The sequence below is a fragment of the Bos mutus genome, chromosome 27 (genome assembly GCF_027580195.1).
Source record: "Bos mutus isolate GX-2022 chromosome 27, NWIPB_WYAK_1.1, whole genome shotgun sequence".
In the NCBI taxonomy this organism is placed as follows: Eukaryota; Metazoa; Chordata; class Mammalia; order Artiodactyla; family Bovidae; genus Bos; species Bos mutus.
Window position 1 is genome coordinate 10,471,032 of NC_091643.1, and position 15,992 is coordinate 10,487,023.

Below are 15,992 nucleotides of genomic sequence, written 5' to 3' on the forward strand. Positions count from 1 at the left end.
CAGAAATTGAGACTATTTACAACAGCTAGGATATGGAAGCAACTTAGATGTCCCTCAGCAGATGAATGGATAAGGAAGTTGTGGTGCTTATACACAGCGGACTATTACTCAGCTATAAAGAGAAATGCCTTTGAGTCAGTTCTAATGAGGTGGATGAAACTAAAGCCTATTATACAGAAGGAAGTAAGTGAGAAAGAAAGACAAATATCGTATATTAATGCATATATATGAAATCTAGAAAGATGGTACCAATGATCCTATATGCAGGGCAGCAAAGGAGACACGGACTTAAAGAACAGACTTTTGGACTCAGTGGGAGAAGGAGAGGGTGGGATGAGTTGAGAGAAAAGCACTGAAATGTATAATTGCCATATGTAAAATAGATAGCCAGTGGGAGTTTGATGTGTGATGCAGGGAACCCAAGGCCAGTGCTCTGTGACAACCTAGAGGGATGGGGTGGGGAGGGGGGTGGAGGGGGCTTCAGGATGGGGGGACACATGTCTGCCTATGGCTGATTCATGCTGATGTATGGCAAAAGCCATCACAATATTGGAAAGCAGTTATCCTCCAATTAAAATAAACAAATAAATTTTTTAAGGAAAGAAAGTGCATTAAAAAAAAAACAGGAAGCTGAGAATGAAGGATATTCTAAATTTGGTCAATGTATCTATATTCACCCATAGATATATGTATAACAGAATCACATTGCTGTACACCTGAGACTAACACAATATTGTAAATCAACTCTACATCAATTAAGCAAACTAAATTTTAAAAATGGAGAAGTCAGAATTCAAAGACAGAATTCAGACATATTTTAAATGTTACTTTCTTTTTGAACAAGAATGACAGCAACAATGGGCGATGGTGTTTCTACTTGATCCGCCTCCTTGGACCCAGTGTACAAGCAGTCTGGGTTTATTGATACCAAGCTAGAGCAGTTAGGAGAGCAGATCAAAGAGAAATAAATATATCCAAGTACAATTCCATAAGTTTTATAATCCACTTGTCAAGCACAAGGACGGTATATGGAGAGAAAAGGCTTTATGAGTGATGAGAGCCTCTGTCTTCTGAGCTGAGACTCTGACCTAAGCTGTAGACAGAGAGGACACCATCAGAGTTTTTCTTGGTCCACTCAGACCACATGCTCTTGGCTTCATCATCCACACTTTCCTTTTTTTTTTTTTTTTTTTTGGCAAGACCAAGTCCTTGGATGATGTAGGGACTTCCTGGCACCCCAAAGATTGTACTGGTTTCTTATTAAGGGTCTTGGGCATTGAGGAGAGTCCATAAGGATCAATTCATTCACTTTACAAATACAAACTTTCAGCATAAGAAGAAAGAATCATTCTTTTAAAAATAAAGAAAGAAACCGAACTAGAAAGTACAAACTTCTGAAGCGTGTGGCTACGCCTCATCTGTTCCTGTAACATTAACTACCCGTTTCCATGCTGGTGATTTCAGTCTTGTCTTCCACTTTCTCTTCCCTTCTCATATCCCCTGGAGCATTTCCAATTTTCTGCCCCCAAATTCTGCACATGCAGGGAGAGAGTGATAGCCTGGGGCCTGAAAAAGCCCTGCTGTAATCGCTAAGCCAGACTTCCCTGGTAGCTCAGCTGGTAAAGAATCTGCCTGCAATTCAGGAGACCCCGGTTTGATTCCTGGGTTGGGAAGATCCCCTGGAGAAGGGGATGGCTACCCATTGAAGTATTAATGGGCTTTCCTGATGGCTCAGATGTTAAAGAATCTGCTCATAATGCAAGAGACCTGGGTTCAATCCCTGGGTTGGGAAGATCCCCTGGAGTAGGGCATGGCAACCCACTCTAGTATTCTTGCCTGGAAAATGCCTATGGACATAGGATCCTGGGGGGCTACAGTCCATAGCCTTGCAAACAGTCAGACATGACTGAACAACTAAGCACAGCACAGCACGACCCCTAAGCCAGGACTCAGTAAGAACTTAGTAAGTTGGTGAGTAAATGAATGGATGCAGGAAAGTTTTGTTTTTGTTTTTTGAGAAATCAGCAAGGTGATCCGTGCATAAGCAATTTTATTTGATTAGTGAAATGTAGATTGGGTTTCTATAGTTTGACAAACAGAGTAGGGGTATACTTGCTCTCGGGGGCGGGGGTGGTTCTAAAGGGGTAATCCAGAGCTGTTTGCTATAAAACAGTAACTAGAGAGGGAATAATGAGTTTCAGGCCATGAAAACTCTCTTCTGTGAATAGCTCTCAGTAAAAGAGAAGGTGGTGTTCTGGGGAGCAAGGACGTGAATGGCACTGAGGTCCCTTTCAGGTTATTGCAGACAGAACAGTCCCATTCTCCAGGTCTGCCCACTGTCCAGCGAGAGGAGAACAAGGACAGACCCCTGCGGTTGCTGGGTTCGCGCTGCCGGTGAGAGGGCGGTCCCTCAGCCGCTTGGGTGGAGCCGTGTCTCCAGCGTCTTGTCCCTGACACTCTTCAGGAAGCTCACGACGGCCGTTCCCCCGGTGCCCCTCTCCTCTAGGGCCTGAGGGGGCCTTGGGAGGTGGCTCGTCCTCTGGGCCTTTGCTCTGGATGCAGCTGTGATGAGGTACTTGGTCACCAGGGCCAGGTGGTAGGTGCGCAGGGCTGCCAGGCTCTCCACACACTGGTTATAGGCCGTCAGAAGCCGGCCGTTCCCAGAGGACATGACGTGGGTCCTCAGGGAAGGAGCCACGCAAATTTCTTCTATGAAGGCCCTGTGGGAAGGAGGCATGTAATCCCTCATCCTGTGCAGAAAATCAGCTGAAAGAAAGATGGCAGGACAAGGTGGTAACTCCCCGTGGAAAGATAAGCAAACCAGTCTACCTGTCAAGACATCATGCCGCCCTGATCCTCATTACTCATCCTAACGTATCCAGGCAACTTGGCTGGCTCTTGTGCTTACAGACATCACATCCTCCAAAGCCTTTTCTCTTTTTTAATTTTTTATTTATTTATTTTTAGTATTTTTGCTCCCTCACTCAGCATGTGGGAACTTAGTTCCCTGACCAGAGACTGAAGCTCCACCCACGTATTGGAAGCACAGGGTCTTAATTACCAGGGAATTCCCAAAGCCTCCAAATGTTGATTGGAAATGAGGAAGGGAAAAGAAGCAAGCCCCATTTCAGATAACTAACCTGGAACCAGCTCTACCAGCCAATGTATAAATAGTTATCATCTCTGAAATGTGGGCTGAAATATCTCCCTCGTCACACAAGGTGGATCCACAAAGGTAAGGCATGGACCCTTAAACGGAGGAGCTAAATATTCTGCTGAATTTTGTCTCTCAAGTACTTCATTTTAGAGGGAGTGCTAAGGAAGAGGAAAGTGATATAAGTTTCTGAAGGCAAGAAGATAAAGAATGAATAATTGTTTTAGTAATAGCCTCAAAGTCAAATTGTTTAAAAATCGGGTCAATAGATAAGTATGGGAAATATAGATAGAAGAGAGATCATCTATAGGAAATTCATTATGGGATTACTATTAATCATAGTACATCATTAACATCATCAAATCAGAAGCCCATGGAATATTATTCAGTTATGAAAAAGAAGAGTATTAGATCATTTGCAGAGATGTGGATGGGCTCTGAGTCTGTCACACAGAGTGAAATAAGTCAGAATGACAAAAAAATATCATATATTAACACATACATATGGAATCTAGAAAAATGGTACAGATGAGCCTGTTTTCAGGGCAAGAGTAGAGACACCGACATGTGGACAAGTTGGGAGAGAAGGACTGACGCATGTAGATTACTGTGTACAGAATAGATAGCTAGTGGGAACCTGCTGTAGAGCACAGGGAGCTCAGCTCGGTGCTCTGTGATGACCTAGAAGTGGGATGGGGCAGCGAATGGGAGGGATGTCCAAGAGGAAGTGGATATATGTGTGTATGTGGCAGATTCACTTCATTGTACAGCAGAAACTAACACAGTATTGTAAAGCATTATACTTCCCCCACCCACCTCCCCAGAAAAAAAATAAAAAAGCCCATGAAAATTGATCATAGTTCTAGAGAACTGCCTTTTGTGGGTGAGACTAGATTCTTCCCTGGTGGCTCAGACGGTAAACCGTCTGCCTACAGTGCCTACCATGTGGGAGACCCGGGTTCAATCCCTGGGCGGGAAGATTTCCTGGAGAAGGAAATGGCAACCCACTCCAGTATTCTTGCCTGGAAAATCCCACGGATACTGGAACCTGGTAGGCTACAGTCCATGGGGTCACAAAGAGTCGGACATGACTGAGCGACTTCACTTTCTTTCTTTCTAGATTCTATGACCAAATTCTAGTCGGTTTTTTTTTTTTTTTTTTTTTTTTATTCCAGCTTAGAAACTTTGCACTAGGAAATGTCTTTTTGCAGCTGTTGAGCATTTGGCTTGATGATGGCAGGTAAGGAAAGGCACCCTTTCAAGCTTGCAAGATGGCAGAACCCTGTTCGGGTCTAGAGGGGTGTGGGTTGAGGCTGCACTATTTTTATGGGGACAGGCTTCAGTGGAGGAACCCACATCTATCAGCAGCTACATCCTGACTTGTCAACACAGTGTCTGGGCCTCAGTCTCCAGACCACTCCCCAACTCTAGAAAAAGCAATCTACTGCCTGCTGCTGCTGCTGCTGCTGCTAAGTCGCTTCACTCGTGTCTGACTCTGTGCGACCCCATAGATGGCAGCCCTCCAGGCTCCCCTGTCCATGGGATTCTCCAGGCAAGAACACTGGAGTGGGTTGCCACTTCCTTCTCCAATGCATGAAAGTGAAAAGTGAAAGTGAAGTCGCTCAATCGTGTCCAACTCTTCATGACCCCATGGACTGCAGCCTACCAGGCTCCTCTGCCCATGGGATTTTCCAGGCAAGAGTACTGCAGTGAGGTGCCATTGCCTTCTCCAAATCTAAGGATCCAAATAAAGTTACAGGGGACTGCTGGAAATTCATTAGTGTTTTAAAGTTTGGAAGTAAAACCCAACATTCAGCTGAGCTCTGATACGAATTGGCTGGATACAATCACAGATGGCAGGCACACAGTCTCCTGGTTAATCGGGAGGAGTGCAGACTTTCTGACTTATAGTTGGACTTACCAACTGGTATAAACAGCTCTGCTCTTCCTCTCTGATAAGGAAAAAAACAAGAAAAAAGAAAAATGACTGATTTACCACTCTCCTTGCTGTGACGGACGCCCAAGAACTCATCAAAGGCATGCAGTATTGTGCTCTGAGCAGCGCTTCCTCCAGAGTAACTCAGGGGCTCTTTGGAGACACCTTCGTATACCAAGCCCACAGGCAGTGCTGGGTTATCCTTCCATCTAGGTAAGAACAAAAGTCAGATGGAAGTGCATACTAGGATTTAAGAGTGTCTTTTCTGATCAGGATACAGATCAAGCAAGAAAGGGAACACCCTTTCCTATCTTCTTTTCTCTCCTCTTCTTTCACCCTGATTCCATGTCTTCATCTTTTTTGTCTGAGTCTCCCAACCATTTTACTCATTTCATTTACTCATTTACTCATTTTACTCATTTCTGATATTTTAGGGGGTCTTGAACATTCTCGGCGTGTATGTGGGTAACTCCACAATGAGACAGAATCAGCAACCCCAAGAATACGCTGTGTGTGTGTGTGTGTGTGTGTGTGTTAGTCACTCAGTCATGTCCAACTCTGTGACCCCATGGCCTGTAGCCTGCCGGACTTCTTTTTCCACGGAATTCTCCAGGCAAGAATATAGTTCACATATCAAATTCCCCTACATTTTCGCACTTATTCTTCCTGGAGTAGATCCAGGCATTTTAAAACCCATTTAATACAGAAGCAGTCTCAAGGCGCTGTCTCCAGGACCACCATTCTTAGTGCAGCAACTAGAACTTGACCCCTAAATTTGTAATTCTCTAGTTTTACTTCCCAAGACCCCACCCACCCACGTGTTAATTTCTTTTGCTGAGAACAAAATATTCTTCTCTTATTGCCGGGAACCCTGTTGTTAAGGCTTTAAATAGCAGATGGCAGACTTACATTGATGTCTGCTGTCCTTCCTGTAATTCTAAAAATCATTTTGCTCAAGAGAAGGGAAACACACACATCACACACATACAGAAGCCTCAGACAGACGGCTCAGCTGGCATCCATGACCTTTTTCAAATACCTCCCTGAATAGGAAACACGCTTATTTTCTTTGGGGGCTGTTTTGCATTGGCTGTTCTGCAGTTTTGCTGGATGAATATCATAGTGGCCTTTGCATTTGGAGAAATATCACCACACAAGGAGATGACACACAGAAGAGCCGGGAGTGAATGGGAGGAGCCCAGGGAGGGTCTGAGTCTAAGATCAAAACCTGCTGTGGCTCTTAGGAGAGAGGACTCTGTCTTAGGCAGATGTGGAATTGAGTCTCAGCTTTGATACTTAGTAACTCTGAGCCTTGGCTGAGTTAATTCACTTTCCAAGCCTCAGTTTTTTAATTGGAATAATATTAGTATCAATCTTATTGGGTTGTTGGGAGAACTAATTAAAATAATAGCTGCCCAGTGTCTGAAAAATATTGTGTTCAATAAATATCAGCCATTTTATCATACTATTCACACTGAATTGCAACCTCAGCTCCCTCCTTTCATTTTTTGGTAACTTTATACAAGCCCTTCTTAGTCTCAGTTCTCCTGACCTGTGCATATGAGCTCAGTCACTCAGTGTCAGACTCTGCAACCCCATGGACTGTAGCCTACTCAACTCCTCAGTCCATGGGATTTTCCAACAAGAATACTGGAGTGGGTTCCCATTTCCTCCTCCAGGGGATCTTCCTGACCCAGGGATGGAACCCACATTTCCTTCGTCTCCTGCCTTGGCAGGTGGGTTCTTTACGACTAAGCCACCTGTGAAGTCCCTCCTGACACCTAGTACCTAGAGCGGCTGAAAGCATCAAGTGCATTCCAGAAAGTTCTGATGACTCATCAGAGTTTGGGACATTGGTCCAATAAAACTTCTAAACAACATTTTATGGGGCAGAAATGTTGAAGCCCGGACTGCTATTGTGTGATAAGTGGACCAAACATTGGCAGTATTGGTTTGGATTGTTCTCTGTAATCCTGTTGATGGTCTCATTTGGTCTCTGGGCTCGTTCCCTAGCCCCTTCCCTTCATGACCGCTCCTAAGTGCTGGACACGCTCAGGACTTAGTCCATGCACCTCTCACTACTCTCATTCCCACATCATCTCATCTCACCTCGTGGATTTCAAAGCCAGCTATACTAGACTATTGACAAATGTGCACGTGGACCTCAGCCTCTTCCTTATATTCCAGATACATGTGTTCAGCTGCCTACTAGACATCTCCATAGGAAGGGCTTCACCCCAAAGTGACCTCTCCACTCCCCCTTCCTTTTGCCAGGTCGGCTCCTCCCATGTCTCTACCGTCGGAGAAAAGCCAATGGCGGCTCCATCCTTTCCACAGGTCCAGCCATAAACCTAGAGTCCTCTCTGATGGACCTCTTTCTCTTCCATTCTATGTGCGATCCAAGAGCAGATCCTGTCAACCTTCCCTTCAATCCATATCTATTCAGAACTGACCGTTTCTCAGTGTCTCTACTGCCCCCATCCAAGCCCAGGCCACCACCCTATCTTGCGGTCAGAGCTTCTTAAGTGCTTTCCTGGGCCCCATCTATTCCCCCACTCAGAAGATAAGAGTGACAACCTGAAACTTGAGACAGCTCATGTCACTTTTCTCAGAACTTGCCCACGCTGTTCATCACACTCAGAAAGGAAACCAAGGAACCTCTACATGGTCTGGACCCCCATCACTTGTATTCCTCATTCTCCCCGCCTTTCCTCCTTGAGAGCACTTCTGGGCTCAGGGCAGCTCTTCCTTCAAAAGTCCTCCCACGCCTGGGTCACTGTGACGTTGCTCCTTTTGCACGGAGCAGGTACCTGAGTAGCTTACTCCTCACTTCTTTCATGCATCTTCTAAAACATCCTTTAGGAACATGGCATTCACAGACCACAATAAATAAATAAGAACTTTGGCCACCACTCCTAACATTCCGTAATGCTCTTATTCTACTTCTATAGCTTTTATTGCTGTAACACATAGAGTATGATACTTGCCTTCCTTATATTTATTCACTCATTCATTCATTCATATTAATAAAATAAATGTTTATTTTATTCATCAAATATAAATTTATTTATAATTATAATAAATTATAATTATTTATTTATTCATTAATTATTCACATATTAATAAACATGTGCTATGATTAACATGTAAGCTCCATAGGAATGAACTGGTTGTTTGTTCTACTGCTTCATTCCCAGCACCTATTAATAGAACCATGCCTGGCATTGACATAGCCCTCACTAAGTATTTGATCAATGAAAGGATGAAAAAATAGCATTATATAATTAAGCATTAAATATCTAGAATATGTAAAATGTTAGTCATTCAGTCGTGTTTGATTCTTTGTGATCCCATGGACTATACAGCCCAGCCCACCAGGCTCCTCTGTCCATGGAATTCTCTAGGCAAGAATACTGGAGTGGGTTGCCATTTCCTTCTCCAGGGGATCTTCCCGACACAGGGATCAAACCTGGGTCTCCTGCATTGCAGGCAGATTCTTTATCATATGAACCATCAGAGAAGCCCCAGAATATGTAAATCCAAGTGTACTTCTTGAAAGGACCTGGCCAGCTTAACAGAAGATAATAGATAAAAGAAAAACAGCGTGAAAGTTAAAAATAAATAAAAAGAAGGCCTCTATTTTCAAAACCCATATTCCCCATCTATGATGAGATTAATCTGAGGAAGAAAAACTGGGTTCCTCTCAATAGCCCAAGAATTGCTCCCATGCATTCTTAGGCCCAAATTGTTCTTGGTGAAGAAAAGGAATTATTTTCAAGTCTCTATAGGCAAGTTTATTTTTAGCCCTTTTTGTAGCATATTTCTAGTAAACCTCAGAGAAGGGGATGTTTAAACAGAAAAAAAGAAAGAAATGCAATGACATTTTTTTCCCCAAAGGCACTGATACCTTCCCTGAGAAATTTAACATGAATGAGAAATAAAGGAAACTGTTTCATTTACAGATGGACTCTCTCAAAACTTTTAAGTAATTTTTTTTTAAGTCAACAGAAATAATAAATCAAGCATAGGACAAATCAAGAACACAGGGACAGATTTAGATTTTTCAAGACAAGTCTACTAGGAACGTTCAACAATCCAGATGTTCTTGGCCACCAGCATGTTTAGGAATGGCTCCTGGCCACTTGGTTTATTTAACTATGTGGGGAATAATTTTGAGGCTCAGAAACAGAAAGCAGGCATTTATGTAGATCAGAGACAAAGGACATCACTGACCCAGAAACTTATTTTAATGAAAATGAAGTTACCCTCTGGTGTCCATTTAATCACGACATAGGAAGTCCCCTACATAGGAACCCTGCAGTTACAAACTTTCAAAGACGCTGCAGCTTTCCCTCTGATGACCCTTCAGCTCTACCATCCCCTCCTTCCTCCCTCTCCCCCAGTCAGTAACTCTTCTTACCTGTTCACTGGATGCCAGCCCCTGGATGCCAGCTGCTGTGCTGTACTACTGTACTTTTCAAGGTACTATACTGAAAGATTGAATTTTTTTTAATTTTGTGTGTGTGTTTGTTATGTATTATCTGTGTGAAAAGTATTATAAACCTATTCAGTATGGTACCATATACTGGATGGTGTTAAATGGGTATCTAGAGAAGGCAATGGCACCCCACTCTAGTGCTCTTGCCTGGAAAATCCCTTGGATGGAGGAGCCTGGTAGGCTGCAGTCCATGGGGTCGCACAGAGTCGGACACGACTGAAGTGACTTAGCAGCAGCAGGCAAACTTTATTGGATTTAGGACTGGATTCTCAGAATGGACTCGTTCATATGTAGGGGACTTACTGGAGATGGAATTCTAAAAACATTGCCCCAAGATTCCCATTCTAACTCCAAGAACTGTTAATGTTGTAAGACAGCATGCCTGTGGATATGATATATGGCAAGCAAAAGGAACCCTGAAGGTGTAATCAAGGCCACTAACTAGTGACCTTAATATAGGCAGTTATCCTGGATTACCTAGAGGAGATTAATCATACAAGACCTTAAAAGCAGCGTGTTTTCCCTGGCTGGTGGCAGAAGGAGACCTCTGAGAGGTCTGAATTATGAGACGAGTCAGGAGTGCTATTGCTAAATAGCAGGGGCCTTTTGCTACTTCCCAGGAGCTGCAGTGGAAAAGAATCTACCTGTTGATACAGGAGATGTAGGAGATGAGGGTTCAATCCCTGGGTCAGGAAGATCCCCTGAAGAAAGAAATGGCAATCCACTCCAGTATTCTTGCCTGGAAAATTCAGTGGACAGAAGAGCCCAGCAGGCTACAGTCCATAGGGTTGCAAAGAGTCGGACACAATTGAGTGACTGAGCAAGCACAAAAACACACGTGTGTGACAAGGGACTCCTCTGGAGGCTTCTAGAAGCTGAGAGCAGACTCTGCCAGGAAAGAAAGAGACCTCAGTTCCCAAACCACAATAAGCTGATCCTGCTGAACACTTGAATGAGTTTGGAAGTGAATCTTCCTCAGATTCTCAGGATCAGGGCTCAAGCCCAGCAGACCCTCTGACTTCAGCCTTTTGAGGTCCCAAGCAGTGAAGCAAGCTGAGCCTACCTGGCCTTGTGACCCATAGGAAGGTGCCTTGCTAAACTGTGTTAATTTGTTAGGGAATGGTGGAGACCAACACATAATCAAAGGGAAACATGAAGCACAAAGACATTTTCCAGAATTAGGTCTTCCTAAATCCCAGGCTATTTCAAACATTTTTTTTTTTTAATGGCCCTTTCTTCTCCCTTCTAATCCTACCAAAGCTTCTCTACATGTTTTGCTTAATATTTATTGCTGGAATCTATTCTACAAGCAGATCTTTGTCTTAACCTTTGTGTGTGTGTGCTCAGTAGCTCAGTCATGTCCAACTCTTGGCAACTTCATAGAATTAACCTTTGGAGAAGGCAATGGCACCCCACTCCAGTACTCTTGCCTGGAAAATCCCATGGACGGAGAAGCCTGGTAGGGCGCAGTCCATGGGGTCGCTAAGAGTTGGACACGGCTGAGCGACTTAACTTTCACTTTTCACTTTCATGCATTGGAGAAGGAAATGGCAACCCACTCCAGTGTTCTTGCCTGGCGAATCCCAGGGACGGAGGAGCCTGGTGGGCTGCTGTCTATGGGGTCGCACAGAGTCGGAAACTACTGAAGCGACTTAGCAGCAGAATTAACCTACCAGGCTACTCTGCTTATAGGATTTTCCAGGCCAGAATACTGGAGTGGGTTGCCATTTCCTCCTCCAGGGGATCTTCCCGATCCAGAGGTCAAACCTGAGTCTCTTCCTACATTGGCAGGTGACTTCTTAACCACAAGTGCCACCTGGGAAGCCTCCCTGGTGATGCTACATGCTAAAGATGGAGAGCAAGAAAAGTCTTCAGCTGTTAACCAAAAGATTGGTGGTTCGAGTCCACCCAGGGATGACTGTCCCTGTGACCTCTTTAAGGACATAGTTTAAGGGTTTGCAGTGGCTCAGATGGTAAAGAATCTGCCTGCAATATGGGACACCTGGCTTTGATCCCTGGGTTGGGATGATCCCCTGGAGAAGGAAATGGCAACCCACTCCAGTATCCTGGCCTGGAGAATTCCATGGACAGAGGAGCCTGGGTACAGTCCGTGGGGTTGCAAAGAGTGGGACACAACTGAGTGACTGAGCAGACACAAAAACATACTGTGTGACAAGGGACTCTGGAGGCTTCTAGAAGCTGAGAGCAGACTCTGCCAGGAGAGAAAGAGACCTCAGTTCCCAAACCACAATGAGCTGATTCTGCTGAACACCTGAATGAGTTTGGAAGTGAATCTTCCCCAGATTCTCAGGAAACTGAGCCACTAACACTTTCACTTTCCCAGGATGGATAATCCCTTTGTGGGGGTTTTTAGGAGTAAAGGGTACACAGGGAAAGTCTAAATTCTGAGATACACTCTCAATTCCATTCCTTTGCTCTTCCTCTGTCCTTCTCTTTTCCCCATAATCCAGGTACCTGTTACTCTCAAATTATTCTCTAGAAAACTTGCTTCCACTCTCTGTCCCTACAGTAAGGGGTCCACACCCAGGCTGGCCTTCCCCGAAACTGTCTCACAGCACACACTCACGCAATCTAGAGAAAATGCTTAATACACATGGTGACTCCATGCACTAAAGCTATTGATGAATCAGTACATCTATTGATGTTGGTATTAGGTATGACTCTTGCTACACCCAGACACAGCTTAACATGCTACCAACAGTGTCTCAGGCACCTTCTAGTTATCAAGATGGTCTCTAGGTGATGACTATTTTACATTTACCTCTTTCATCCACTGCTCCCACCTTTCACTCTTCATCCTTAAAATCTTCCTTTCTCTCAGTTGATGTGAATAGGAAGCCATCTCATTAAAATATGTCAAATTATGGCTAATATATTATAAATAAGAAATGTATCTAATTGTGAAGAATACCAAGAATATGAAAAACTGTCATGGGGTAGCTATTTCAGGAATATTAGAAGGAAGCTTTTCAGCTAAGGCCTTTGCCTTCACCAGCCTGGATAATGGGGAGGGGGAAGGGAAAAGGGTTATAAATAGTAGAGCTTTGGGGTGGCACGCTGAGCTTTTTCTCCCTCCTCCCTCCAGGTGGTTTTCTAAGAAAGGTGAATACAAATTGAATCTAAAGGGATGGCCTCAGGACAATTACTCTAAATAGTCACGCTTCAGGGTCATTTGCCACGCAGATGGCACCCCATTCCCCATTGCTTTTATCCAAGAGTGAATCCCCGGTGATTCCTTTGTTATGGAGAGTTATTTGGTGTCTTTCTTTCTCTGGGAAGTTTCTGCCTGTTTCTCCCCTCATAAGCCTGGGAAAGGCTACAGACGTCTCAAGCCAGAGAAGAGCTGAAATGTACTTACCCAGAGAGGAAGATCCGGATGACTGCATAAAATATGTCTGGATCTACGTAATCTAGAGGAGCAATCAAAATGTGAACTTTACTACAGGCAACGAAAGCAAAATAGGTTCCATGTGCTCAGGCTCCGAAGCCCTCCCGGGCGCCTCCCCTATCTAATCTGCAGAGAAATCTGGAAGGAGCCCCGCAGCAGGAGCGGGAGGAATGTCCCCTTCTGTCGCCCCCTCGCTGGTGTTTCCAGGAGTGTTAAACAGCTGCACAACTGGCCTTTTCCATCTGGGGTTCTTCCCTGTTCTGAACAACAACCAAAAAGGGAGATCAAGCCCATCTTTAAAACATTTAGTGTCATCTTTTTAAAGAGACATGATATTTGAGAGAATGTGGGAAGCGGAAAGGAGAAAAGCAGAGAGGATCTGCTCTCTGACCCCTCGGTGTCCAGGCAGAGCGTGGAGAGCTTCCCCCAGGCTCTGCCGCACCTGGCCGGACACGGGCTCGCCGGCCTATATTCACTAGTCTGTGCAGTTTGCTCTGAACTGAAGTCAGGGAGTGGTGCTCACTGATTTCATTAGTTCATTAACTGGTATGCAAGGAAGCATGTCCTCACATTTGTACTGAGCTCCTTGGGTTTCTTTTTTATCCATTTTATTTTTATGTGGACCATTTTTAAAGTCTGTGCGGATTGGTTGCAATATTGCTTCTGGTTTATGCTTTGGGTTTTTTTTGGCCGAGAGAGACATGTGAGATCTTAGCTCCCCAACCAGGGCACCCACACCCGCGGCACTGGGAGGTGAAGTCTTAACCACTAGACCGCCAGGGAAGTCCCTTTTGTCCATCCTCTTTTGACCTTGATTCTCTCTTCTTCATGCTTGTGACCCTCTGGGATCTGACATGTTTCTTTCTGTGTTTCTGTTATCCAGATTCCTGTCTATGTTTCTTTGTTTCTGAGCAAAAAAAAAAAAATGGAAACTTTTTTTTTTTGGTGAGACCCAAATAATGACATCAGTTTGGGTCATCTGTATATCAGTGACATCTGTATATCATCAATTTACCTTTTCCACGGTCATACCTGGTTTCTGGTCCTCTATCTCTGTTTTCTCTGAAGCCCCTGGGGCCCAGGTAACTCATGTCTTGGATCAGCCTCAGGGCTCCCCAGGGCTTCTGAGGGCTGCCACAGCCTCCCTGCTCATCTGCAACAAGGTGCCATGTGCTGGACTTTTCTTTGGGCCCTATTTCTGGGTCTTCTCCATTCGGTGCTCTGTTCCCACAGATACGCTAAGTACTATGCAAAACTTTTTGCTTAAGCAATAATGACTGGAGGTAGTTTAATGTGTTACCCATCTCGTCATATTTAAGGAGGGAAAGTCAAATGAGTATTTCAACAACATGAGATAATTTGTTTTTCTATTTCTCACTATGCCCCACAGCTTGTAAAATCTTAGTTCCCAGACCAGGGATTGAACCTACATCCTCTGCAGTGAAAGCACAGAATCCTAGCCACTGGACCATTAGGCAATTCCCAAATGTGAGATAATTTTAATATAAAAATTTTCAAGATATAAATAATCCATTCATGATTAAAACAAACACAAAAATTAGCTAATTTGGAATAGGCAGGAAAATCCTCCTTAAACTGATAAAAGGAATCCAGAGAAAGCCTTCAGGACATATTATACTTAATAGTGAGATATTAAAAATGTCTTTTAAAATGTGAGACAAAACCAAGTATCGGCACTTCCATTCAACACTATGTTAGGCACCACCTCACCTGAAGAATAAGAACAAAAATTAAAAGAAAGAAATGTTATAAGGATGGTAAATGAAAAAACAAAACAATGTTATTCTCAAATAATATTATGTCTATGTAGAAAACCTAGTCAACAAATCATTATTAGAATTAATGAGTAGTTATCAAAGTGCTAGATTCAAGCTTCATATTAAATATCAATTTCATCCTAAACTAGGAACAAAGAGAGATCCAAAGATACTATCAGTTCAGTTCAGTTCAGTTGCTCAGTCGTGTCCGACTCTTTGCGACCCCATGGACTGCAGCACGCCAGGCCTCTCTGTCCATCACCAACCCCTGGAGTCCACCCAAGCCCATGTCCATTGAGTCGGTGATGCCATCCAACCATCTCATCCTCTGTCGTCCCCTTCTCCTCCTGCCCTCAATCTTTCCCAACATCAGGGTCTTTTCAAATGACTCAACTCTTCGCATCAGGTGGCCAAAGTATTGGAGTTTCAGCTTCAACATCAGTCCTTCCAAAGAACACTCAGGCTGATCTCCTTTATGATGGACTGGCTGGATCTCCTTGCAGTCCAAGGGACTCTCAAGAGTCTTCTCCCACACCACAGTTCAAAAGCATCAGTTCTTCAGTGCTCAGCTTTCTTTATAGTCCAACTCTCACATCCATACATGACCACTGGAAAAACCATAGCATTGACTAAATGGACCTTTGTTGACAAAGTAATGTCTCTGCTTTTTAATATGCTGCCTAGGTTGGTCATCACTTTCCTTCCAAGGATTAAGTGTCTTTTAATTTCATGGCTGCAGTCCCCATCTGCAGTGATTTTGGAGCCCCCCAAAATAAACTCAGCCACTGTTTCCCCATCTATTTTCCATGAAGTGATGGGACCAGATGCCATGATCTTAGTTTTCTGAATGTTGAGCTTTAAGCCACCTTTTTCACTCTCCTCTTTCACTTTCATCAAGAGGCTTTTTAGTTCCTCTTCACTTTCTGCCATAAAGGTGGTATCATCTGCATATCTGAGGTTATTGATATTTCTCCCAGCAATCTTGATTCCAGCTTGTGCTTCTTCCAGCCCAGCGTTTTTCATGATGCACTCTGCATATAAATTAAATAAGCAGGGTGACAATATACAGCCTTGACATACTCCTTTTCCTATTTGGAACCAGTCTGTTGTTCCATGTCCAGTTCTAACTGTTGCCTCCTGACCTGCATATAGGTTTCTCAAGAGGCAGGTCAGGTGGTCTGGTATTCCCATCTCTTTCAGAATTTTCCACAGTTTAC

General features: G+C 43.9%; 1 protein-coding gene across 1 annotated transcript in view; it reads right to left on the minus strand.

The window, feature by feature from the left end:
• Positions 1-2,114: 2,114 nt before the first annotated feature.
• The window catches only part of IDO2 (indoleamine 2,3-dioxygenase 2), a 61,569-nt gene continuing 47,691 nt past the window's right edge, over positions 2,115-15,992 (minus strand). Inside the window, 3 exon segments of the mRNA XM_005897536.3 lie at positions 2,115-2,766; positions 5,151-5,299; positions 12,968-13,019. Of these exon segments, the coding sequence (XP_005897598.2) occupies positions 2,411-2,766; positions 5,151-5,299; positions 12,968-13,019 (557 nt within the window). The 3' untranslated portion in view covers positions 2,115-2,410.